This window comes from Aegilops tauschii, chromosome 3 (genome assembly GCF_002575655.3).
Source record: "Aegilops tauschii subsp. strangulata cultivar AL8/78 chromosome 3, Aet v6.0, whole genome shotgun sequence".
NCBI lineage: Eukaryota > Viridiplantae > Streptophyta > Magnoliopsida > Poales > Poaceae > Aegilops > Aegilops tauschii.
Window position 1 is genome coordinate 123,989,730 of NC_053037.3, and position 24,343 is coordinate 124,014,072.

General features: G+C 46.0%; 1 protein-coding gene and 1 long non-coding RNA gene across 3 annotated transcripts; one reads left to right on the forward strand and one right to left on the reverse strand.

Annotated features, from left to right (window-relative positions):
• Positions 1–7,098: 7,098 nt before the first annotated feature.
• LOC109750302 (serine/threonine-protein kinase BSK1-2-like) lies at positions 7,099–21,890 on the reverse strand. Of its 2 annotated transcripts, XM_073495910.1 has the most exons (8): positions 14,208–14,407; positions 14,123–14,154; positions 13,547–13,775; positions 13,296–13,446; positions 13,033–13,203; positions 7,812–7,922; positions 7,573–7,686; positions 7,099–7,483 (listed from the first exon to the last, which is right to left on the reverse strand). In XM_073495910.1, exons 1-8 carry the CDS (start codon positions 14,405–14,407, stop codon positions 7,169–7,171), a joined length of 1,323 nt encoding a protein of 440 aa, XP_073352011.1. In that variant the 3' UTR covers positions 7,099–7,168. The 2 variants fall into 2 exon arrangements, 1 of the variants encoding a protein (XP_073352011.1); XR_012180943.1 differs by lacking the exons at positions 7,099–7,483; positions 7,573–7,686; positions 7,812–7,922; ... (2 more) ...; positions 14,123–14,154; positions 14,208–14,407 and adding an exon at positions 21,788–21,890 and having other exon boundaries at positions 13,671–13,775.
• On the forward strand, positions 20,207–22,153 carry LOC120975401 (uncharacterized). The gene is made up of 2 exons (XR_005771174.2): positions 20,207–20,527; positions 21,809–22,153. It is a non-coding gene; the product is annotated as an uncharacterized lncRNA (long non-coding RNA).
• Positions 22,154–24,343: the final 2,190 nt, after the last annotated feature.

The following is a 24,343-nucleotide window of genomic DNA, read 5'->3' on the forward strand; positions in this document are numbered from 1 at the left end:
TAGCCCATCTCCCACTCCCCCTCGCCCCCTTCCCTGTTCCCCCGACCGGGGTCGGAACAGGGGCCGTCCCCGCCGCACCCCCTCGCCGGCGACGGGGAGGATAAGGACGCCAGCCCCCCGCCTCCTGGGGCCCTCTCCCACTCACCCCCCCGCTCTCCCTCTCGGCCTCTGCGCCTCCCCCGTCAAATCCACCTCCCTCTCCGCTTCGATCCCCACTGCCCGAGCGTGCTCGCCGCCGTTCACCGCCGTTCCCGTCGTTCACACGGCCACCGTGCCCCAATCGCCACCTCGCCGTGTCATACGCCGTCGCCGCCCTCGACTACACCACCTCCGCCTCTCCGTTGAAGCTCGGAGCCACTGCAACGGCCTCCCCGAGCTCGTCTTCAACTTCGGACGCCGGCGACCCCCCTTCTTTCCCGGCGCCGACCTGGTGCTCCTAAGCTCTCACCGGCCTCCGTGTGCCGCGCGGTGAGCCTCTCCCGCCCCCTCCTCCCCTGTCCTTTCTCTCTCGCGCGCCCCCTAGCTTCTTCCCCGCGCGCGCCCGAACGCCACGCCGCGGAGCTCGCCGCCGGCGGGTCTCCGGTGACCTTTTGGTCACGGGCTCAAGCCCGCAGCACTCCCCACCGCACGTAGATGCTCCCCAGCTCCTCCGCTTGCCCGATCTCGCGCCGAACCAACGTTGCCGTTGCTCGCCCGAAGCACCTCGCCGCCGGCGAGCTCGAAGCGCTCGCCCCCGCCCGTTACAGCCCCTCCAGCCACCACCGTTGGACGCGCGGCGCCGAGCCGCGTCGAACGCGCCCCGCCACGACCCCGCAGACCCCCTGTGCGTGAAACCCGCGCCCCTCCCGAGCCGCGCCGCCGTGTTTGGCTCGTCGGAGTCGCTCCGGCGCCGGCCGCCGACGTGGCTGGCCTAGGCCCCCCCCCAGTGCCACTGCCCGTGGGCCTCGTGGGCCCCGTTGACTGGGTCAACCCAGTCAACGTGCTGACTGGGCAGGCTCAGCCACTGACATGCGGGCCCCGCCGCAAAAATAAAAAAAAAAGAGAAAAGAAAAATGTTTTTATAATTAAAACTAATTAATTAATCTAATCACTCACTGACAGGTGGGCCCAGTAGTTAATTAACTAAAAATTAATTAGTTTAATCTTCTGTTAGCCCACTGTCTATGACAGGTGGGGCCCACTGGTCAGTTTGACCTGGTCAGCCGCTCTGTTGACCTGTTGACCTGCTGACGTCAGCATTGCCTCATGCTGACGTCATAATTCATTTTTGCTTAATTCAAATAATTCCAGAAATTCAAATAAACTTTGAAAATTCATATCTTTTAAACCGTAACTCGGATGAAAATGTTTTCTATATGAAAGTTGCTCAGAACGACAAGACGAATCCGAATACGCAGTCCGTTCGTCCACCACACCTCCCTAACCTATCGAACTAGCAACTTTCCCCCTCCGGTCCGTTTGTCCGAAAACGCGAAACATTGGGAATACCTCCCGGATGTTCCCCCCCGCCCTTCGCCGGTACCACCTACTGTCGCGTTAGGGCACACCTAGCACCGCTCATTGTCATGTCACGCATCGTCATGCTTATGTTTGCATTGTATTTACTGTTTCTTCCCCCTCTTCTCTCCGGTAGATTACGAGACCGCCCCTGCTGCTGCCCAGTTCGACTACGGAGTCGACGACCCCTCCTACTTGCCAGAGCAACCAGGCAAGCCCCCCCCCTTGATCACCAGATATCGCCTATTCTTCTCTATACTGCTTGCATTAGAGTAGTGTAGCATGTTACTACTTTTCGATATCCTATCCTGATGCATAGCCTATCCTTGCTACTACTGTTGTTACCTTTACCTGCAATCCTACATGCTTAGTATAGGATGCTAGATTTCCATCAGTGGCCCTACATTCTTGTCCGTCTGCTGTGCTATACTATCGGGCCATGATCACCGGGCGGTGATCACGGGTATATACTTATATACTACATACATGACACATGTGATGACTAAAGTCGGGTCGGCTCATAGGAGTACCCGCAAGTGGATCTTTGTGGCGGAGCGACAGGGCAGGTTGAGACCACCCAGGTGAGAGGTGGGCCTGGCCCTGGTCGGCGTTCGCGGTTACTTAACACGCTTAACGAGATCTTGGTATTTGATCTGAGTCTGGCCATTTGGTCTATACGCACTAACCATCTATGCGGGAGTAGTTATGGGTATCCCGGCGTCGTGGTATCAGCTGAAGCCTTCTTGACGTCAGCGACTGAGTGGCGCGCGCCGGATTGGACTGGAACGCCACTAGGCTAGGTCTGCTTCCGGCCGCGTACGCAATGTGCAGGTGTGCATAGGGCGATGGGCCCAGACCCCTGCGCGCATAGGGTTAGACCGGCGTGATGACCGCTCTGTTGTGCTTAGGTGGGGCTGCGACACGTTGATCTTACGAGGCCGGGCATGACCCAGGAAAGTGTGTCCGGCCAAATGGGATCGAGCATGTTGGGTTATGTGGTGCACCCCTGCAGGGAAGTTTATCTATTCGAATAGCCGTGTCCCTCGGTAAAAGGACGACCCGGAGTTGTACCTTGACCTTATGACAACTAGAACTGGATACTGAATAAAATACACCCCTTCCAAGTACCAGATACAACCCGGTGATCGCTCTCTAACAGGGCGACGAGGAGGGGATCGCCGGGTAGGATTATGCTATGCGATGCTACTTGGAGGACTTCAATCTACTCTCTTCTACATGCTGCAAGATGGAGATGGCCAGAAGCGTAGTCTTCGACAGGACTAGCTATTCCCCCTTTTTATTCTGGCATTCTGCAGTTCAGTCCACTGATATGCCCCTTTACATATATACCCATGCATATGTAGTATAGCTCCTTGCTTGCGAGTACTTTGGATGAGTACTCACGGTTGCTTCTCTCCCTCTTTCCCCCTTTCCTATCTATCTGGTTGTCGCAACCAGATGTTGGAGTCCAGGAGCCAGACGCCACCGTCGACGACGACACCTACGACACTGGAGGTGCCTACTACTACGTGCAGGCCGCTGACGACGACCAGGAGTAGTTAGGAGGTCCCAGGCAGGAGGCCTTGCCTCTTCGATCGTTGCTACTTTTGTGCTAGCCTTCTTAAGGCAAACTTGTTTAACTTATGTCTGTACTCAGATATTGTTGCTTCCGCTGACTCGTCTGTGATCGAGCACTTGTATTCGAGCCCTCGAGGCCCCTGGCTTGTATTATATTGCTTGTATGACTTATTTATGTTTTAGAGTTGTGTTGTGATATCTACCCGTGAGTCCCTGACCTTGATCGTACACATTTGCGTGCATGATTAGTGTACGGTCAAATCGGGGGCGTCACAATCGAAGCCTCATAGGGGGTCCATTCTTTCACCTTGTAGAAGGCATATTTTAGCTCTCTACCATTGCAATACAAAACAAAGCAGGAGTAGGGTATTACACCAAGAAGGTGGCGCAAACCTGGGTAGTTCTTCGTATTCACCTGTAGTTCATCCATCACATCTCACCCATGACTTGGGATTGTTGGACATGTTCAGTCCCTGGCCGAACTCTCAAAGAGTTGTTGCTCACAATTCATATGTAGGTTTTAGAAACTGACATAACCATGGCAAATTTATTTCACTGATCATGGTAAATTTGGTAATTGATCATGGCGAATTTATTACCTATATCATGGCAAATTTTAGTTTCATGTATTTGCCATCAAAATTTTACTTTATTGCGAAGACAATGGCAAATTTTAGTAAATGACCATATATCCTAACTAAATTTACCATGAAGAAGATATATATAAATTTTCCATGTGACAAGTTCTACACTTGCTAGAATTGCCATGTGGGCATTTCAAAGATTTTTTTACACTATTGACATGCTTTTTCTGGGAAAAAAGTTTTTTTACGAATTTGCCATGTGACCGGATATGAAACTTGCCATGCTATGAATTTTTTCCATTAACTTGCCTTGGACCATGGCAAATTTATTTTAAAAACAAATGGAATAGATTTGCCATACTACCTGGCAATTTTTCCCGTGGAACATGGCAATTCTATTTTACGAAGCATGGAAAATTTAATTAAATGGATTTTTTTGTGTTGAGTACAAAATGGTTATAGCACATGCAATTGATTTGCTATACTACATGTCATTTTTTCACCTCCACCATGGCAAGTTTATTTTACGAACCATGACAAATTTAGTTAATTGGAATAGATTGCCATACTACATGGCAATTTTCCCCCTGGCCATGGCAATTCCATTTTATGAAGTATGGAAAATTTAGTGAAATGGAATAGATATGCCATACTACATGGAAATATTTTCCCCTCCACCATGGCAAGTTTATTTTTTAAGAAACACGGCAAATTTAGTTAATTGAAGTAGTTTTGCCATACTACATGGCAATTTTTTCCCTCACCATGGAAATTCTATTTTGTGAAGCATGGAAATTTAGTAAAATGGAGTAGATTTGCCATACTTCATGAATTTTTTTCCCAAACCATGGCAATTGTTTATTTTACAAACCATGGAAATTTAGTTAAATGGATCGTGGCAAATATGTTGCATTATTTGCCATGGATATTATGTGTTCAGCAAATGCCATAGTGCATGCAATATATTTGCTATGTCAATATTTACTTCCTTATTGTTGCCATGGCAAACTTGGGTTTTTATTGCCATCGCATATTTACATCCATTGTCGTGGCAATTTTATCTTCACATACACGACAACTTTTACCTCCATCGCTCACGACAAATGTACATTTATGTAGAATGGCAAGTTAGTTTTATTTTGCCACGTCAAAAATAGCAATTTTTTTTTGCCTTTTTTGATTATTCATTGCAATTTTTACTTCCATACACTCTCGCACATTTACTTTTACAAAACATGGCAATTACTACTAACAATAGATGTTGCACTTTTTATTTATTTTTTGTGCTCCACATGATGGCAAATTTTCATGCACACTCTTCATGTATTTATAGTAAAAATGTCATATATTTTTAATCTAGATTTCTTGCCACCATGTTCACATGCAAATTGCCTTGATCTTTTTCCCTTTTGTGTCATTTGCATTAAAAAGTATCTTTTTCCAGTTTGGGTATTTTTTGGTAATATATTTGTTTTTCATTCTTTGTGTATCACAAACAGTTTTAATTTTGGACCATTGCAAAAAAAAAATCATAGCATGGCGAAATCTGGGTTTACTTGTCACAGCGAAAAGTGGGTTTTTTAGTCACACTAAAATTGAGCCAAACTGGGCTTTATTTTTCCTTTTATATTTTCACAACAAACAGATTTGTTGACCCCCCCCCCCCCCCCCACACACCCACAACAACCCTCAGGGGAACTCCAGCGCCTTCTGCGCCAACTAGGAGTTCCGGCGCCCACTCTGCCGCACTTATGGGCCGGCCCAAAACAGAGGCGCAGCCAAAAGGAAACAAAAACAGAAAATGGCGCGTGAAAGAAGGATCGAACCAGCGACCTCCTATTCCTGGGTACAACGCTCTTACGAGTCGGCCACTTAGGCACATCTGATAGCTTACATTGTTTCCCCTCTTTTCTTGTTTCCTTTTCCCTTTTCCCTTTTTCCATTTTCCACTTTTCGTTTTTGTTTTTTATTTTTTCTTCCTTATATGATGAATTCTTTTCAAATTCGTGAACTCTTATCAAACCGATGGTTTTTTTTCAATTTTTGATGAACTTTTATCAAATTCGCTGAAATTTGAAAAAGTTCATAAATCTGAAAAAAGCTCACCAGATTTGAAAAAAATTCACAAATTTGAAAAAAAAAATCGGATTTGAAAAAAGTTCACTGGATTTTTAAAAACGTTCATCACATTTGAAAAGGTTCGTCACATCTGAAAATAGTTCATCAATTTTGAAAATAGTTCATCAAACTTCAAAAAAGTTCATCGAATTTGAACAAAACTTCATCAAATTCGTAAAAGAGTTCATTGAAATATAAAAAAAGTTCATGAAATTAAAAAAAAGTTTCATCAATTTTGAAAAAAGTTCCTAGATTTTGAAAAAAGTTCATAAATATGAAAAAAATTCATCGATTTTTTTATAAAAACGCAAAAATGGAAAATCATCAATTTGGAAAAAACGAATACAAACACGTATTTGAAAAAGAAAAGGAAAAGAAAAACCAAATAAAAACCGCCCCGGAAATGAAAACGAACCGGGAAAAAACCTGGTTCCCAAAACCGAAGGATTCTCGTGGCTGGAGAGAACAATCAAAAGAAAACAAGTTAGTGGTTCTGTCGTTCGAGATTAAGTAAGAGATCGGCAGTTCGACTCCCGGTTGCACCACCTCCTTTTTTGAACTGTTTTTACAGAATAAAAACAACATTCAGGCGCCCGTTTGCGAACCGGCGCATAAGCGAAATGTAGCTAAAACAACCCTTAAAAGGATAACCAAGCTGGGCTCATAAGCATGCAGGGTACAAAGTACAAACGACTTCAGGAGGGAATGGTCTGCTCGGCACCATCTATCCATGTCTAGTCTTGGGGGATGACGACGAGCTCTGAGAGACCGCTTCGAGGATGGCGTCGACATTCAGATCACAGCAGCGCGCGATCTGCTTAACCTTGCCCCTGGTGAGCGGCATAGGTGTCTTTTGGAGAAGGAGCCCGAGGAGCTCGGACACGTGCTGCAGCTTGGCCTTCTTCTTCCTAGTGGCAGAGGAGGTGCGAGGGCGGCGCCGCGCCCCGCCATCAGATGAGCTGCCGGCTGCCTTGCGTTTGGCGGCGCGCTCAACAGAGCCCACCCTTGGCCCGTCATACAGCTTCTGGATGCAGGAGCTGCGCCACAGCGAGGACGCTGCCGCTTGGGCGGATGGCGAAGTAGATCTTGTCGGAGAGGCTGGAGGGATCGTGCCGCCCCCGGTCACGACAGCGGCAGAGCCGCCCACCTCACTGGTAGCGATGGCATTAGAGGCGTCGTTCCCTGCCGCAAGGCCCTCGTTCACCACACCCTTCGGTGCGATAGGCCAAATCTCTCTTCAGAAACAAATGGTTTCAGGCCGGCTACGGCGTTAACTGTTTGCACTACACCGACCGTGGCATCAAAGAGTCCATTCCCACAAGTGTGATACTTTACTCGCATAGGACGCTACTCCCTCCATTTTTTTTTCAAACTACAAAAACGTCTAAGCACTATTGGCTCAATTTTGGGAATGTAAATCCCTCGTTGGTCTGAAAGCTGAAAGTTTCATTCCCACGCCTCTCCTCTTCGAGGTGCGACGCCTCATTCAACATTTCGGTTGCGCTACGAGGACTCTGATTGTCTAGCATTGAAACCGCAATTTTCTCCATGTAGAGTGCCGTGGGCCATTTATAAGAGCATTTTTCAAAGATGCCCTCTACTATCTTCAAGTCTTGGAGGGCAGCATCAAGTTGGTCAGACATAAGGTAGCACAAGCTACGTCTGGCATAAACAACCGGTGAAACCAATATCCCAGTATCAATAAACTGTGAAACAATGACAGGAAAAGGATGAATCAGGGCATACTGCAGTCTAGAACGCCAAATATCTCCTGGTGATAAGTTCAAGGCATTACCTCAGTAAAATTGTCCAATGCTGCCTGAAAGTCTCCAGCTTGGAATGCATCATCACCCTTTTTTCTGTGGGTAATCGTCTCTTGCATTTGGTCTGTCCACATTTGGAAAGATAGCTGCACCATGGAGGATGATGAACATGTAAGCCCACTGAATTAAAAATAAAAAAATAAAGGTGAAACAAGAATGGATTACCTCCGTCTAATAATCTGGAATAGAGGGAATAGTTCTCTTTAATTACCTCAGATGCAACCCCTTCGTCTTCTTTGTATCCCTCCCTCTCTAGAATCTCATGGATGGCAGTTAGGTCGGCCGGGAAACAGGTTGCTTCCATTCTAGACGCTGCTGAAAGCTGAATAAAATTGTTGCTTATTGATGATTTGGTGCGGCATACAAGAGTATATAAGAGGGTACAAACCGACTTGGAGTAGGGGTACAAAACTGACTTGGACTAGAAGTCGTATACCATAATGACTACTCTAACATCCCCCCGCAGTATCAACGGCAGGCTCGACGACGTTGAGACTGAAACAGATATCTTGAAACGGCTTAGTAGGCAGTGCCTTGGTGAAAATGTCAGCAAACTGAGCCGTAGAGGGAACATGAAGCACCCGAACCTGACCAAGAGCAACCTTTTCACGAACAAAATGAATATCAATCTCAATATGCTTTGTGCGTCGGTGTTGAACTGGATTGCTGGTCATGTAGACTGCTGATATGTTGTCACAGTAGACAATAGTGGCCTGCTCAATAGGCCTGTGTAGCTCGGAGAGTAACTGCCGAATCCAGATTGTATCTGCAATGGCATGTGCCACAGCGCGATACTCAGCCTCGGCCGACGAACGTGAGACTGTAACCTGTCTTTTCGAAGACCAAGAAATCAAATTGTTACCAAGCAAAACACAAAAACCGGAAGTAGACCTTCGAGTGTCAGGACAACCAGCCCAGTCTGCATCAGAGTATGCGGTAAGCGAGTTTGGAGAAGAATTATTGAGGTGGAGACCATGATTGAGAGTTTCTTTTAAATACCGAAGAATGCGTTTAACATGATTATAGTGAGGAACCCGGGGATCATGCATATAGAGACATGCTTGTTGAACAGCAAAAGAGATTTCAGGACGAGTAATGGTGAGATATTGGAGAGCACCTGTTAGGCTACGATAGAGAGTAGGATCGGAAAAGGGTTCACCGGTAGCCGAAAGTTTAAAACTAGTATCGACAGGAGTGCGAGATGATTGACAGTCAAGCATACCAGCACGATTAAGAAGATCAAGAATATATTGGCGTTGGGAAAGAAAAAGGCTGGACATAGAAAATTCAGATCTAAGAAGAGAGACAATATGATCTAAGAACTTTTGAGAGGAGGCGATAAGAATGATATCATCTACATAGAGAAGTAAATAGGCAGTGTCAGAAGTTTGATGATACACAAAAAGAGAGGTGTCGGAGAGAGATGGAGTGAAGCCTATTGTTTGAATGAAGGAGGAGAAGCGTTGAAACCAAGCTCGTGGGGCCTGTTTAAGACCGTAGAAAGATTTCTGAAGAAGACATACATGAGTTGAAAAGGATGGATTTTCAAAACCCAGAGGTTGCTGGCAGTAGACAGTTTCTTGAAGGGAACCATGGAGGAAAGCATTTTTAACGTCAAGTTGGTGAATGGGCCATGAAGAGGAGACAACAACACTAAGAACGGTGCGAATGGTGCTAGGTTTAACAACAGGAGAGAAGGTTTCTTCGTAATCAATTCCTTGTTGCTGAGAAAAGCCACGACAAACCCACCTGGCTTTATATCGTGAGAGGCTCCCATCGGAGTGGAACTTTTGGCGAAAATCCATTTGCCAGAAACAATATTTGTATTGGGAGGACGAGGAACAAGTTGCCAGGTGTTGTTTTGAAGTAAAGCACTATATTCTTCTTGCATGGCAGCGGCCCAATTGGGATCAAGTAGAGCAGTTTTGTAATTCTTTGGAAGAGAAGTGAGAGATACGGAGGTATGAAGGTTTAGGCGGTCTTGGGGTTGATGAAATCCTGATTTGGCCCTAGTACGCATGCGATGATCATTAATCGGGGCTGCTGTAGGAATAGCACGAGGGGGTAAGGTGGGTACTGGTGAGTCCGGCGCAGCGGAAGAGTCGGACGAAGGAGTAGGGCTGGGTGGTGGAGTGGGAGCAGGGCTGGGTGGTGGAGTGGGAGTAGGGGCCGGGGGTGTTGGGGAGGGAGCAGGGGCCGGGGGTGTTGGGAACGTCTCGGGTGGGGTGAGTGTATGGTTGGGATTGGCTATGGTGGGTGTTAATGATGGTGGTGATAAGTTGTGTTCGGCAGGTAGGGGAGTATATAGTTGGAAAGGACGGGGAGAGGGGGTGTTTGCGGAGCTAGGGGTGTTGGATGGTGTAGTAGTGCGTTGTGAGAAAGGAAAAATGTGCTCAGCAAACGTGACATCACGAGAGACATGAACGTGTCCGGTGTGAAGGTCGAGACAGCGATAGCCTTTGTGCTCGTCAGAGAAGCCGAGAAAAGCACATGGGATACAGCGTGGTGACAATTTATTTGCAGAAGTGGCGTAGGCATTGGGAAAACAGAGACAGCCGAAAACACGAACCGCGGAGTAGTCGGGGTGGGAAAGAAAGAGGGAATAATAGGGAGTAGTGTTGGGTTTAGTTTTAGAAGGTCGAATATTTAGAAGGAAGGTGGCCATGTGTAGGGCTTCAGCCCAAAACTTGGGAGGCATAGATGATTGAATGAGGAGAGTGCGAACTATATCATTGAGGGTGCGAAGAGAGCGTTCTGCTTTACCATTTTGAGGGGATGTGTAGGGACATGAGAACCTAAGCAGGATGCCATGTTGTAAGAAGAAAGTACGATTTTTAATGTTATCAAACTCGCGACCATTGTCACATTGGATAAAGCGAATTGGGAGGAAGAAGTGAACAGACACATAGCGTTGAAAATTAAGGAAAAGAGAATGGACCTCGGATTTGTTGCGTAGAGGAAAAGTCCAGACAAAGTGGGTGAAATCATCTAGGATAACAAGGTATTATTTAAAACCCGAAACACTTGCAATGAGAGAGGTCCATAAATCACAATGTATTAATTCAAAGGGATAAGTGCTGCAAGAACTAGAGGAACTAAAGGGAAGACGCACATGTTTGCCTAATTGACAAGACTCGCAAAACACAGAATTATGAGAGTCCCTATTACATGGTATGGTAAATTCACTAAGCATAGAAGCTAAGACGGCGGGGTTGGGATGGCCCAAGCGACGATGCCAGAGATCGACGGAGGCCAGCATGGATGTTGGAGGTGTGGCGGCAGGAACTTCATTAAGAGAATAAAGATCACCGGAGCTATTGAAGCGAGCGATCTCGGCCTTGGTCAGGTAATCCTTCACAGATAAACCAAAAGGGTCAAATTCAGCCGAAACTAGATTGTCGCAAGTAAATTGGCGAACAGAGATAAGATTTTTAATGAGGGCGGGTGCAACTAGAACATCGCGAAGTAAAAGAGGTTTGGTGGAAGAGGGAAGTTGAGCCTGACCAACACAATATATAGGAATAGATGATCCATCTCCAAGGATAATGGAAGGGAAAGGAGATTTAGTGCAAGAATATAACCAATTACTAGATGCAGACATATGACTAGAGGCCCCTGAATCAAAGATCCAATCCGTACCTGAGTTTCCTTGTGCAGCAAAGTTATTCATGGCCTGGAGAAAGGCAGCTTGATCCCAGCTCGGCGTCACAGGTGAGGGTGGCGTCGGAAGCAGTGCCGGCGGATACGATGGTGAAGGCAGTAGGGCCGGCTGGGGAGTGTAGTAGGCATTGGCCGGCTGTGGTGGGGGTGGCGCCGGGAGCAGGGCCGGCTGAGGTGTGTAGTAGGCGCCGCCGTCGCTGGTGTAATGACCATAAGGAGCATACGTCGGGGCGGCGTGATAGGCATTGGCCGGCTGTCGGGGGTTGAGAACCCCGGGAGCACCAGTAGGCGGCCGAAGGCCGGGTTGCCAGGCACCTGAGTATGCCGGCGGAGCACCGAGGGTGGACGGAGCGAACCAGGGCATGGGCCATGCTTGAACAAGCCCCGTCCAAGGATCATGAGGAGGCCGCCATGCAACCGCAAATGGAGCACTGGTGGGTGGTGCAGGACTCGGTGCTGGTGATGTTGTAGGCGGAACCGAACGAGTCGACGACGGCCTGTAGATAGGGTTTTTGCCGCGGTAGTTCGGACTAGGACGCCAGCCTGGGGGCGGTTGAACAGATGACGATGCGGACGGCCCGGCGGCAGGAGCCGACCTGGAAGGCGGCGCTGGTGTAGACGACAGAGGAGGACGAGCCGCAGCATGAAAGACCTTGGGGCGAGAGTCCTTGCGAGCTTGTGTTTCCGCCGTGAGTTGTAGCAAGGAACGAACTTCAGCGAAGCTAGGAGGGGGCCGTATCATCGGTATGAACGAGGCTTGCTTGTCAAAGTCTTCGCTGAGGCCGACGACGACGATATTGATTAGCTGTGAGTCGCTAACTGTATCGCCGAGTTCGCGGAGCTCATCACCAATGGTCTTAACGCGCTGGCAAAACAGGTTCACCGGGGCGTCTCCTTGCACCATATTGCGAAGCTCGGTGTGGAGAGCGTTTTTCCGAGCGTCGGTGTTGCTTTGGAAGAGCTGACAGAGGGAGTGCCAGATGTTGGCAGCGGTGGCGCCGTCGTGATCGAGCATGTTGAAGATCTCGGTGGTGATGCGGGTATAGAACCACTGGACGATCGCGAGATCGTCTTTCAACCATTGCGGATCGTCGGGGCGGGGAAGACAGTTGGCGGCGACATGCGAGCGCAGGTTGCAGCGGCCGAGGTGGAGATCGAAGAGATGTCTCCAATGGTAGTAGTTGTGGGCGGCGAGATCAAGAACTATGGGGATGTAGGGACTGACGTCGGAGATTGTGTCAGCAAGAGATATTGGTGCGGCGAGGATGGGTGCAGGGTAGTTTTGTGGAGCTATGGTGAGGGCCGAGAGAGAAGCGGCCGCGGCGTTGGCGGCCTTGGCGATGAGTGCGGCCCGGCGCTCGAAGTAGCCGGGCGGCGGCGGCGGCGGTGGCGTTGGCGGAGCCATACCCTAAACCCTGGGACCGGTATCTGATACCATGAAAGCTGAATAAAACTGTTGCTTATTGATGATTTGGTGCGGCATACAAAAGTATATAAAAGGATACAAACCGACTTGGGGTAAGGGTACAAAACTGACTTGGATTAGAAGTCGTATACCATAATGACTACTCTAACAGCTGCAATCTATATATTCCACTGGTTAACTATGACAATATTTTGCCTCATTTAAATTTTACAAAATCCCTGATAGTGATCACGGTTAGGACAGACCCGATGCATTGCAGGTGTATCTTATTTGAATGTGCACAACTTGTACTCTTCGAGGTGTTTTGATGACATTTACGTGCATTATGATTAAGTAATTACTATACCTCGTCTAACGTCATTCTTCCTTGTAGCAACTTTATAAGCTCGCCTGTTGATGGCCTTCCCTTCCGCTCAGGATTCACACATGCTAGACCTATCTCAATGCATCTTCTTATTTTTGGTATATAGCCTGGTGATTTGTTCAATGGATTTCTGGACCTCCATTTATCAAGTGTCTGAGAAATCGAAAAATGAATATAGAGTGGTACCAGTATGCAAAATTAAAATGTAACATGCTCTTTGTCGAAACAGGACATCGATTTCTTACAAGCTCCACAAATCTCTCGGATGATGTTCTTGTAACATCTGGGTAGTCCTTGTGTCCTGTTATTACCTCCAAAATTATTACACCCAAACTAAGTATGTCTGATTTAGCTGTGACCGTACCTCCATGTAGGTATTCTAGTGCCATGTAACCCCTACATCGCAAGGTTAAGTTTGTGAAGTTTGAAGGTACAAAATAACAACACTGTGCACGGGAAATATTTTGTAAACCAATAAAATAGAATGGATAATTACAGTGTTCCATCACGACTTGAAGTGCTTATAGTTTGCTGTTGATCGAGTAGTCTTGAAAGACCAAAGTCTGTAATCTTTGGCTTCATAGCATTATCCAGCAATATGTTGGCCGGCTTTAGGTCCATATGGAGCACGGGCTTATCTTTTCCCTCATGAAGGTACTTTAAACCATAGCAAATCTCGACAATTATGTTATAGCGGGTGTCCCACTCAAGTCCAGAAGATTCATCTACATTTTTTACAAAAAGAAATAACATTTTTTACACATGTTATGCAAAAATCTATTTTATACTGTTGATAATATATGAAAACACTGCAGATTCGAACTGCATTGTCCTTCGTCATGACCGATGTGTTTATCGCATATTCATAATTAACTTGAAAACTATAACAGCCATATTGTATACATGCAAATTAAGTTGTCCTAATCCCCACTGCCCAGCCAAAAGTATGGTGAACGAAGACTGCGAAATCATAATTAACTGCGTAATGATATCTTAAGGATCTCAAAATTATGGTATAGATACTATTAAACGAAAAAGTCGTAGGCAACTAAACATATAAACACAGACATACAGGCAACATATGCCCGTGTTGAATTGTTATATCTGAAATATAACCAGCAAGGCTTCCGTTAGCATAATATTGCAAGCAAAGCAACCTTTCTGACATCTCCGCAAAGACGAAATTCCCATTGTGCTCTACACATATATTCTGTGTTTCGTAGCAGTACCCTCGAAGTCGCACTATATTCGGGTGATTAAGGTACATTAGACGATACACCTCATTCTCAAACTGTTTCTGAAAGCTTGGCAATGACACTTGAAGTTTCTTCACGGCAACGAATTCTCCATTACTCATCCTTCCCTGTTTAAATTATCTTATTAATAGGTTCATAGGGTCATCTAGATATTGTTGTCTAGGTTTAAATATACCTTGTATACCACACCTGAACCACCACTACCGAGAGCATGCTCATCAGAGAAGTTGTTTGTGATCATTTTCAGATACTGAAATGGTAACTTTGGTGGTAGTGATGTTTGGTTGCATAAGAGCATCTCCAGCCGCGCCCCCAACAGGCCCCCTCAGGCCACTTTTTCGGCGCCGGCGCAAAAAAAACGCACCAGTCGCGGCCCCAGGACGCCGAAAATCGCCAGTTCGGCCCTTTTTTCTGCCCGGCGGTCACAGGCCGAACCCGGCGCACTGGGGGGCAATTGGGGGCTCCGGCGCAAGGGAAAAGTGCGGCTGGCCCACACCGTCAGGGGAAAAGTCAAGGTTTTCTTCCCGACTCGCCTCCCACCCCCCGCGCCCTCGGCCGCCACTACCTATATCCCGGCGCTGCCCGCCGCCCTTCACCGCTAGATAGCCATTCCCCGCCGGAAAAATAGCAGAGCTTCGCCGCGGCAGCCCCTCCAACAGCAGCTGGGCGTTTCCGGCCGCGGAGGGGCAGTTTAGCGGCGGGTACACGCCCACCGGGCGCAAGGTGTTCGGCGATTTGCCTGCCTCGGCGATGGACTCGAATGACGAGGAAGCGCTCGCCGCGCTGCTGGAGGAGGAAGCCGAGGCCGACGTCGAGGAAGAAGAGCATCTCATGGTGCTCGCCGCCCTCGCCCAGCTGCTGGCGAGCAATGAAAAGCCGCGGCGAGGTGGGTCAGCGCCGGGGCGGGTGAAAGCAAAGAACCGGCATCGTCTCGAAGGCTACTGCATGCTCTACTCCGACTACTTCGCCGATGCTCCACTTCACGGCGAGAAAACATTTTGGCGCCGTTATCGGATGAGCCGAAAGCTCTTCCTCAGGATTGTGAATTCCATCCGGGAGTTCGACAACTACTTCAAGTGCAAGATGGATTGCACCGGCGCCCTTGGATTCACCTCCATCCAGAAGTGCACGACAGCGATGAGGATGCTTGCATACGGAGCTCCCGGTGATTCACTCGACAACAACTATGGGCGCATGGCCGAGTCCACCAGCATAGAGTGTTTCTACAAGTTCTGTCGGGCAGTGGTGGCAGTGTTTGGACCGCAATACTTGAGAACACCCAATGCAGAAGACACTGCTCGGATCCTAGCACAGAATACAGCAAGAGGATTTCCTGGGATGCTTGGAAGCATCGACTGCATGCATTGGAAATGAAAGAATTGCCCATTTGCTTGGCAGGGGATGTACAAAGGCGCCAAAGGCGGTTGCAGTGTGGTATTTGAGGCGGTGGCCACACAGGACCTCTGGATTTGGCACTCCTTCTTTGGTATGCCAGGAACTCACAATGACATCAACGTGCTGCAGCGCTCTCCTGTCTTTGCCAAGCTTGTTGAAGGTCATTCTCCTCCGGTGAACTTCGAGATCAATGGGCGGCACTACAACAAGGGGTACTATCTAGCTGATGGCATCTATCCAAGATGGTCGACATTTGTGAAGACGATCTCAAACCCTGTGGCAGGCAGCAAGAACGCCTGGTTTGCGAAGATTCAGGAGGCTTGCAGGAAGGATGTCGAGCGGGCATTTGGTGTGCTCCAATCTCGATTTGCTGTTGTCCGGTACCCCGCTCAGACCTGGTCCAAAGATCAAATGTGGGAGATTATGACTTGCTGTGTCATCTTGCACAACATGATCATCGAGAGCGAGCAAGAAGACCCAGTGTTTGACACTGAACCATACTACAGGCAGGGTCCTCTAGCCGAAGTTGATCACCAGCTACCGGCAACCTGGACTGCCTATCTCAGTATGCGTCAGGAGATCCGAGACCCATAGGTGCATCATCAACTGCAGAAAGATCTGATTGAGCACCTATGGAGGCTCAAGGGGGACGCCGTGTGATGAAATATGAGTTTTTATTTGTTGAACTATATAATTTGTATTGAACTATTTGTTGTTGTACTATTTTGTTGAAGTATTTGATTTTTCTGTGATGAAATATGTGATAAGAAAAAATTGTGTTGATAATTGAACGCCGAGACACGGGAACCACGCCGAATATGGGCCTATTCTCGCCCATATGGGCCCTTTATTCGCCGAAATGGGGCTGAAAAGTGGGCCAATTTCGGCGCCTGGGGGCGACGACTGGGCGCAAAACCGCCCGGCTCGCCCCCAGGGGCGATTTTTATGCGTCCGGGGGGGGGGGGGGGGGGGGGGCAACGGCTGGAGATGCTCTAACATCCTCTCCATATTGTCTGTCATATTTGCTAGACTCGCCACCCATTTTATTGTCATGCGCCAGATTGTTGTCATATTTGCTAGACTTGTCTCCCATTTTATTGTCCTGCATGCACAAACTATTGAATTCATGTCCCAACCCGTTGTTCTAAAAGTCCGAAATGATGAAAAAAGGCATGCAATATATTTTAACACTCCGCCTCACGCCTAGGCTATCTTAGTCCTTAGATGATGGGATCGATGTAGGCCACAGAATATAATTTTTTAATACTACATTGGCAGAGTCTTAAACTCGTTTAATACCTCTTGGCTCAGATACCATATTGAATTCATGGTCCAGCCAGTTGCTTTAAAAGGACAAACTGATGAAGAGAGGTAGACAATAAATTTCAACACTCCCCCTCAACGTCTATGTGTATCAGTTAGCTGCGGTCACAACATTGTGCTACAATGATCATATGCGATACCGGATAGCATCTATAGTGAATCCCGGTGATTGTGGCCTTAGCTAAGTTTTCTTATGTTTGAGGTATATATTTTAATTCTAAGCTTTGTATTTCCACACGGTTGTACCAAACTATGTAACAAACTTTCAAACATCACCATAATTGTATAGTAAAATAAGGCAGTTAAAGTTCACATATTAAACTGTTGCTCAAATGGACGATCAATTATGTTTGCGTAATTATGGTGATCAATGTTGACTATAAGTTTATCTTATATGATGTTTGGAGAAATAATCCATAGGCCCGGGAATTTGAAGTATTGAATTTTTTTTGCTTTTGGCGGGGAAAACTGTTGGATCCTTTGTAGGGGTTCTTGGAAAGTTTCTTGAGAATTATAAGTATGAGTTGTTCGAAATAATAATGACTCCTCCTGAAATTTTAGACACTTTTCCTCCATTTCAAAATTTAGGCACTTTTTAAAAGATGTTTATTTGCACTTTTGAATAGTGCCCTAAAGGATCTTTTCTTGCAATTCTAAAATGGCCAAATCATTAAAGCGCTTTCCTTTGTATGTATAAACTTTGCAAATTTCCATTGCTTATGTTATGTTTCATCCGGCGCGACGTGGTGCCAGCTCTCCCATAAAAAAATGTAGTGCCTACTCATTTTTTTCAGAGCTTCTAGACTAGCTACCGGTGGGTATGCTTGTAAGTTACTACTATTTGTTTTGTTTTCTTAATTTGCGGGGTGGAGCTAAAACTCAACTAACTTAAGCGCCTGCGTGAACTTGAGGCTCAGGAAGATGCAGGCACTTGTGTTCCACTAGCGAACCGGCTAAGGAGACTCATAGCCTCACTGACTTGCGGGTCTAGACCACTAAAATCAGTGGTAAACTCATGGTCAGAGATCATATGGGTCAATTCATGTTGCTTTGCCTTTAGCAACTCTAGCAGACTCCGCTTCCCGCCCCGACCCGTAAAATAAACGTCAAAATGCGGGCCGGAGCAAAAAAACCAGCCCGAGCAGACCCCGCATCCCGTCCTGGCCCGCAAAAATTTTTGAGGGGCGTGGCAAAATCCCGACCCCAACTCGGGAAAACGCGGGTTTTCTCCGCGCGGCTGCGGTGCCCTGCATATAAGTGGAAGCGGTTGGTGGGGTGACATTTCATCCCGCGCTTTCCCCCACCAACCACCTCTCCTCTCCCCCCTCGCGCCGACGCCGGCCGCCGCCCAAGATTCCGGCGAAAGTAGCCGACAGGAGCACGCTGAAAGGCCGCCACGCGCACGAGGCCTCCCCTCCCTTCCCCCCTGCGTCGGCGGGCCGTCGGATTTGCGGATCTACGGCACTTCATCGCGGGCCGCCGGATTTGGCTTTTCCCGGGCGCCGGTTGCTGCCCCAAGCGATGGAGTGGTCGGGGAGCCTCTCCCGCAGCCCAGGCAAGGGCGCATCGCCGCATGCAGGTACGGGTTCGTCCGCCCACCGCCGCCGAAGGTTTGCGGGCATGGATTCGTCCAGCCGTCCACCGGGCTCGGCGCTCGCGCAGCGTCTTTGTGGCTTGCCGATGCCGCTCATACAGTGCGACGACTGCACGCGGAAAGTGTTGCGGCTCACTTCGGGCACGCCGAAGCAACCCGGATGGGTGTTCTTCAGATGCGAAAACGACGGGTACGTGCACTTGCGATAGCTCATGTGATAGCTCATTCTTTAGTTCAATTGTGGTAGCTCACTTCGAGCTTTCTCATTCTTTTGTGTAGGACGATGGATGCTCATTTTGGTTTTGGGAAGGTCAATACATTGATTTATTGATAGAAAGAAACTAATAGATGTTTGTGCACTCCTTAGTACAATCAAAGGCAATGATGCGGCTGCATGTGCAACTAGAGGGGAAGCAACGTATACTTCTTTCGAACCAAAGATGAAGAAAGAAGAATGCAAAATCAAGAATCCGCAGATCAACAATGAATGCATGGAGAAGATATTAGTCCAACTTGTGGGAGCAGTTATGGAAGTTGGAAATCTTCTGAAATGCATACTTGTGGTTCCTGTTTTTTTTGGTTTTGCTATTCTAGCAAAGATTTGGTGATGTCTTCTGTATCTAATGTTGTTGTAAAAGCAAAGAAATGCATTATGCTAGATCAATTTAAGTTGCAAATTTAAGTTTTGCGGGCCGGGAGGAGCTACGCAAGATCAGACGCCGCAAAGCCGACCAATAAAAAAGTATATTCCGGGAATATCTTTTTTTACAGGTCCATTATGCGGGATCTGCAACTGCGCCCGTCCGCGCCGGACCACAAAGGTGTATTTGCATGAACTGCAAACACGTTTTGCGGGCTGGGAGGATGAGGGGTCTGCTAGAGTTGCTCTTAACAAAATATTGTTACTCCCTCGTATACATATTACTTGTCACAACTTTAGTATACAATTTTATACGTAAATATGTACAAGATAAATTGCATTTATTAAGGATGTCAATTGAGCGTCTGCATCAGTACTGTATTAAAAAAAATCAACTGACTCCATTATTAATTACAGCGTAGGTGTCCCGTACTCCATCAGCTTATTTATTCTTACCTGAAAGCTACCGATATAGCAAATGTGGACAGGTTTTATGCTCTATAAGTATACTTATCTCATTTGCTACACTCATATTATTTTTTTGGTAATAATCGGAGTATATTATTGTCTTCTAGCTATATCAAACAACGAACCAACCCGTGATTGGATGGTCAGGGGGACAGTGATATCCTTGTTCACAAGAGTTCAAGTTTTAGACTTTACATTGGTCCTCGCATTTTGCTGGATTTAATTCAAACATTTTGGCAATGTACATTTAGTGGGAGGAGACGTCTCCGTCGACGATAAAAGTAATGCGTACATTCATACATATGTACAAATGTCTGTGTCTATACTGTATTTATATCAAACCAAAAGTTTTGGTAAAACCTGGAAATCATGTGCAGGAGGGGCGACCGCTCCGGCTGGAATTTTCCGCGGCGTCCCGCTCCCTCCAAGCCACTTCTGTGTGCCAGCTGGCTAGTAGACTCCGCCTCCGCCACTCTGCTGCCCATGTAGGTCCTTCGATGCCCTGCACCTGCCCGGAATCGAACACGCAGCGGCCGGAAACATAGTTGCTCGGGCCCCGCACAGCCGCCCTCTTCCCTATCAATTCTGCCGCCTCCGCAAAGCTCCCCTGCCTCTGGCCGCTGCGGCGAGCAGTCACGGGCCTGGCTCGAGCTCCCCATCGCAGCCACAAGCCCGCAACCTCCACCACCTCCTCCCCATCCTTCTAGTACACTCCGTCATATATGTTCCACCAGCGTCCAGCCCAACTCCGGTCATAGTTGAGCGTGGTGCACAGCAATTGTTCGACGAAATTCCTCCAAGGTGATTTTTTTTTTCAATTGCTCTCTTTTGTGATTTTGCCATGTGAATTCGATTACAAATGAGTGCAAGTGTTTCTTCATGTTTGTGTTGTGATTAACTGATGATGCAATTTGCTTTGTGTTCAGGATGCACTATGCGTGCATTTTGATGTAGCTTGCAAAAACGTCTTACATTATGGGACGGAGGGAGTATTTGTTTTGCCCTGGAATTCATATTCACTTTGGTTTTGTACTTGGTCAATATAGTATAATACTTTCTTCCAAAATTAAGTTGATTGATAGTTTTGTCCTTGGTCTACCAATCGTGAGTTTGACCAAATTTGCACGAAATAGTATTAATATTTATGACAATGAATAAGTGCAATATAAAATATATTTCATAACTAATCTAATGTTTTCTAACTTGGTGTCTTTAATATTTGAGCTTTTTTTTTCTTCAATAAAGCGAGTGAAACTTAAAATCTGTTGATTCGGGATAAAGCTAAAAATCAACTTGTTCTAAGACCGAGGAAGTACATGGCTTTTTCAGAAATCAATCAAACCAAGTAGTCTAAGCCAGCAAGTCTAGTGCCCATAACAAGTTGTGGAGACCGATATTACTAAACTAGTTAGAATTTTGAGGTGATAATATTATAATTTCAATAATAGTTGTAAAAAAAATCTCAAATTTCCTCTAATATGCAAAAAAGGTTGTTGAAAACTAAAGTTGGAAACAGCATATAGCTATCTTATAGTACAACATCTACTCCCTCTGTAAACTAATATAAGAACGTTTAGATCACTATTTTAGTATTCTAAACGTTTTTATATTAGTTTACGGAGGGAGTATTTAGGAATTGACTAGGGAGTACTCAGTAGTCCCTGAAGGCGCCCCAACTTGGAGTCTTTCACGCACTATTCCAACACAACCTCATCCGACAGAAAAACAGTAGAATACCATACTGGTTATTGAATCTATGCATACGTCGATAGTTTGTAAAATAAGAAAAAAATTGAGAAGAATCAAATTAATAAGGATGTTTTGTATCAGACTTGATGCCAGAAACGCTTTTGAACACGATAAAAGCTCAGTGTCAATTTTCGCATAAATAAAATACTTTGCAGGTTACTTTGGATCCTATCTTAGCGGATTAACCTAGAGATTTGATCGAGAAAGCTAAGAAGGCCAAACCGAGAGAACTCTCGGGTGTTCAGAATTAACACAGCATGCATGAAGTGTAAACTTAACAAAGCGCCAACTAACTGACATCCAAAAACATACCTAAAGATCCAAGACCTGCAGGTTTCGAGAGGTGCTGATCCTTGATTGTATGGATCAAGAGAAGAGCCGGAGAGGCGAGCGGTGAAGCAATCAAGCAGAGGGAAGGAGCAGGTTTGAGGAAGAGTTGGCTGGAGAAGGCTAATGCCTTTATTTAGAGCATCTGCATCCAGGAAGTGTATTTAACCATCTAGGGCAGCTCAACTTATCGATACGTACAAAAGCATCCAGGGACCAGGAACCTGCGTCGACTAGCTATAGAGTTTTCTTGCAAATGAATAAACAAACAATGCCACCCAACGATCAACGACCTTTGATTTGAGTGAATTTTATTGTTAATGGAACAACTCGGTTGAGAGGTTCGTTGAATACGCGGGGAGAGAAACAACTGTTGACTCAACAAACTTAAGGCCCTCGGTGACATTCTGTGGTCATGTCCACACAGCGCGACTTCCTTTCACACGGTAACGCCAATCTTCAAAATATATTACTAGTGAAATGTTGTACTCCCTCCGTTTCCAAATATAAGTGTTTTTAGAGATTTCAACAAGTGACTACATAAAGAATAAAATGAGTGAATCTACACTCTAAAATATATTTACATACATTCGTATGTTGTAGTCCATTTGAAATGTCTAAAAAGACTTATATTTAGGAACGGAGGGAGTATCTTTTTCTTTCTGATTATTCTCGGCAAAGAGGTAAGTCATTTCTTATTTGTAGGCTATGTTATTCTTTAGGATGCGACTAACTTCCGATTGTTCAGCAATTAGGAACACATACGAACGAGTGCATGTGTCATGCCTGCATATTATTCTACTTTCTCAATGCATAACATTCCCTCTTTATTAGAGCAACTAATTGCATGCATGCATGAATAGACAGATTTGATGATATCACCAAGGATTCTTTTCAAATCAAAAATTCAAAATGTTTTGTACCTCAAACCGTCAGTCCAATTCAAAATCTGTTTTGACATAAAAAATCGTCACGACGAGATCTTCAAAACTAGATCACATGTTGATATGTCCCGGCATATTTTTTTGGGTCAAAAGTTATCACTTTGGTCTACGTGAGTTATCACGTATGTGGTATATAAGTTATCATGATGTTTGAACAGAAATTATTGGGGCATACGAAATGATTTCTCCAACCTTCTCACCACACGCACATACATGCATGCATTAAATGACAAAAAAGTTGATGTCATCTTATATTCTTCTATTTCAAAACTTCAAAAAGTTTTGTAGCTCAAATCGTTGGACCGATTAAGAAATTGGTTTCACATAAAAAGATACATTGCGACGAGACCTTCGAAACTAGATCTCATTTTGATATGTTCCGGTGGCTTCCTTTTGGTTAAGAAATTACCACACCTATGCTATGTAAGTTATATTCTCTGTCATGCGTATATTATCATTTATTTACACATGAGTAATCGGAGGTGTTTTTCAAAAACTTTCTTTCCGGGTTTAAAAATTACCACATCAGGGCTAAGTAAGTTATCAGCCATGTTGGATGTACATTACTAGCTATGTGTACATGAATTATCCGAAGTGTTTTTCAACAAAAAATTCTCAATCAAAAAGTTACCATGCCTGGACTAAGTCAGTTATCAGCTCTGTTGTGCCTATATTACCAAGTTGTTGACATAGAAGTTACCGGGGGTACATTTGTCAATAACATTTTCACCGGTTCAAAAAGTCACCGTGTTTTTGTACATAAGTTATCATGTATGTGGTGCATATAACCTTTTGTAGATGTATCATTCACTACTGGAATCAGGATCTTCTATTTGTTGTCGCGGCTTGTTAGCGGCGAAGGGGTCCTGAAAACCCGCGAGACGCCATGGTTAGTGCTATAGTGTGTAGCTTTCCTATGCTTTAGCCTATTCAAAATGTATGCTTTTTGACAATGCTCAATTTCATTGACTTAATGGACAAAACTTAGTCGCGACAAAGCTCAATGTATGCTTTTTTCTTCTCACTGAAACCACCTGAGCACATGAACATTAGCTTTTTCTCATGGCAAATGCTTGTAGTTTTTCCATGGCCACCTTCCTCTCCTCAGCCGCCACCTTCTTCTCCTCAGCCGCCTTCGACGGTCACCGCCCTCCATTGTTCTGCTGCGGTCCGCTCCTCCATGTCTTTGATCTTCCTGCATTTTCTTTCTTCGTCCATCTCCTTTCTTGCATCAATGATGGCTTCCAGTTATTCCTTCATGTATTGTCTCCAGCCTTCGTGCCCTTTTTTGCCATTCCTTCTTTCACCGGGCCTTCTCGTAGGAGCAACCGAGTTGGGAGTGGGGCTTTTGTTTTCCTTTTTCGCCACTTGATGCATCATCATCACCAACCGTTACTGCATTTCGAACTAAGCTCTTGGAGTTCTTTTTATTAGGAACTTCATATGCCTCTCGGTTCTTTCACTTCTCACTTTCAGGCTCCTTCCAACGATGATGCAAGGTGAATGCTCTGCCTTGCTTCCCTTTTCTCCCTTTTCCTTTTCATTTTCCTTTGAACAAAGCTTGAACAACGTTGTCCTACATATCACAATTGACGAA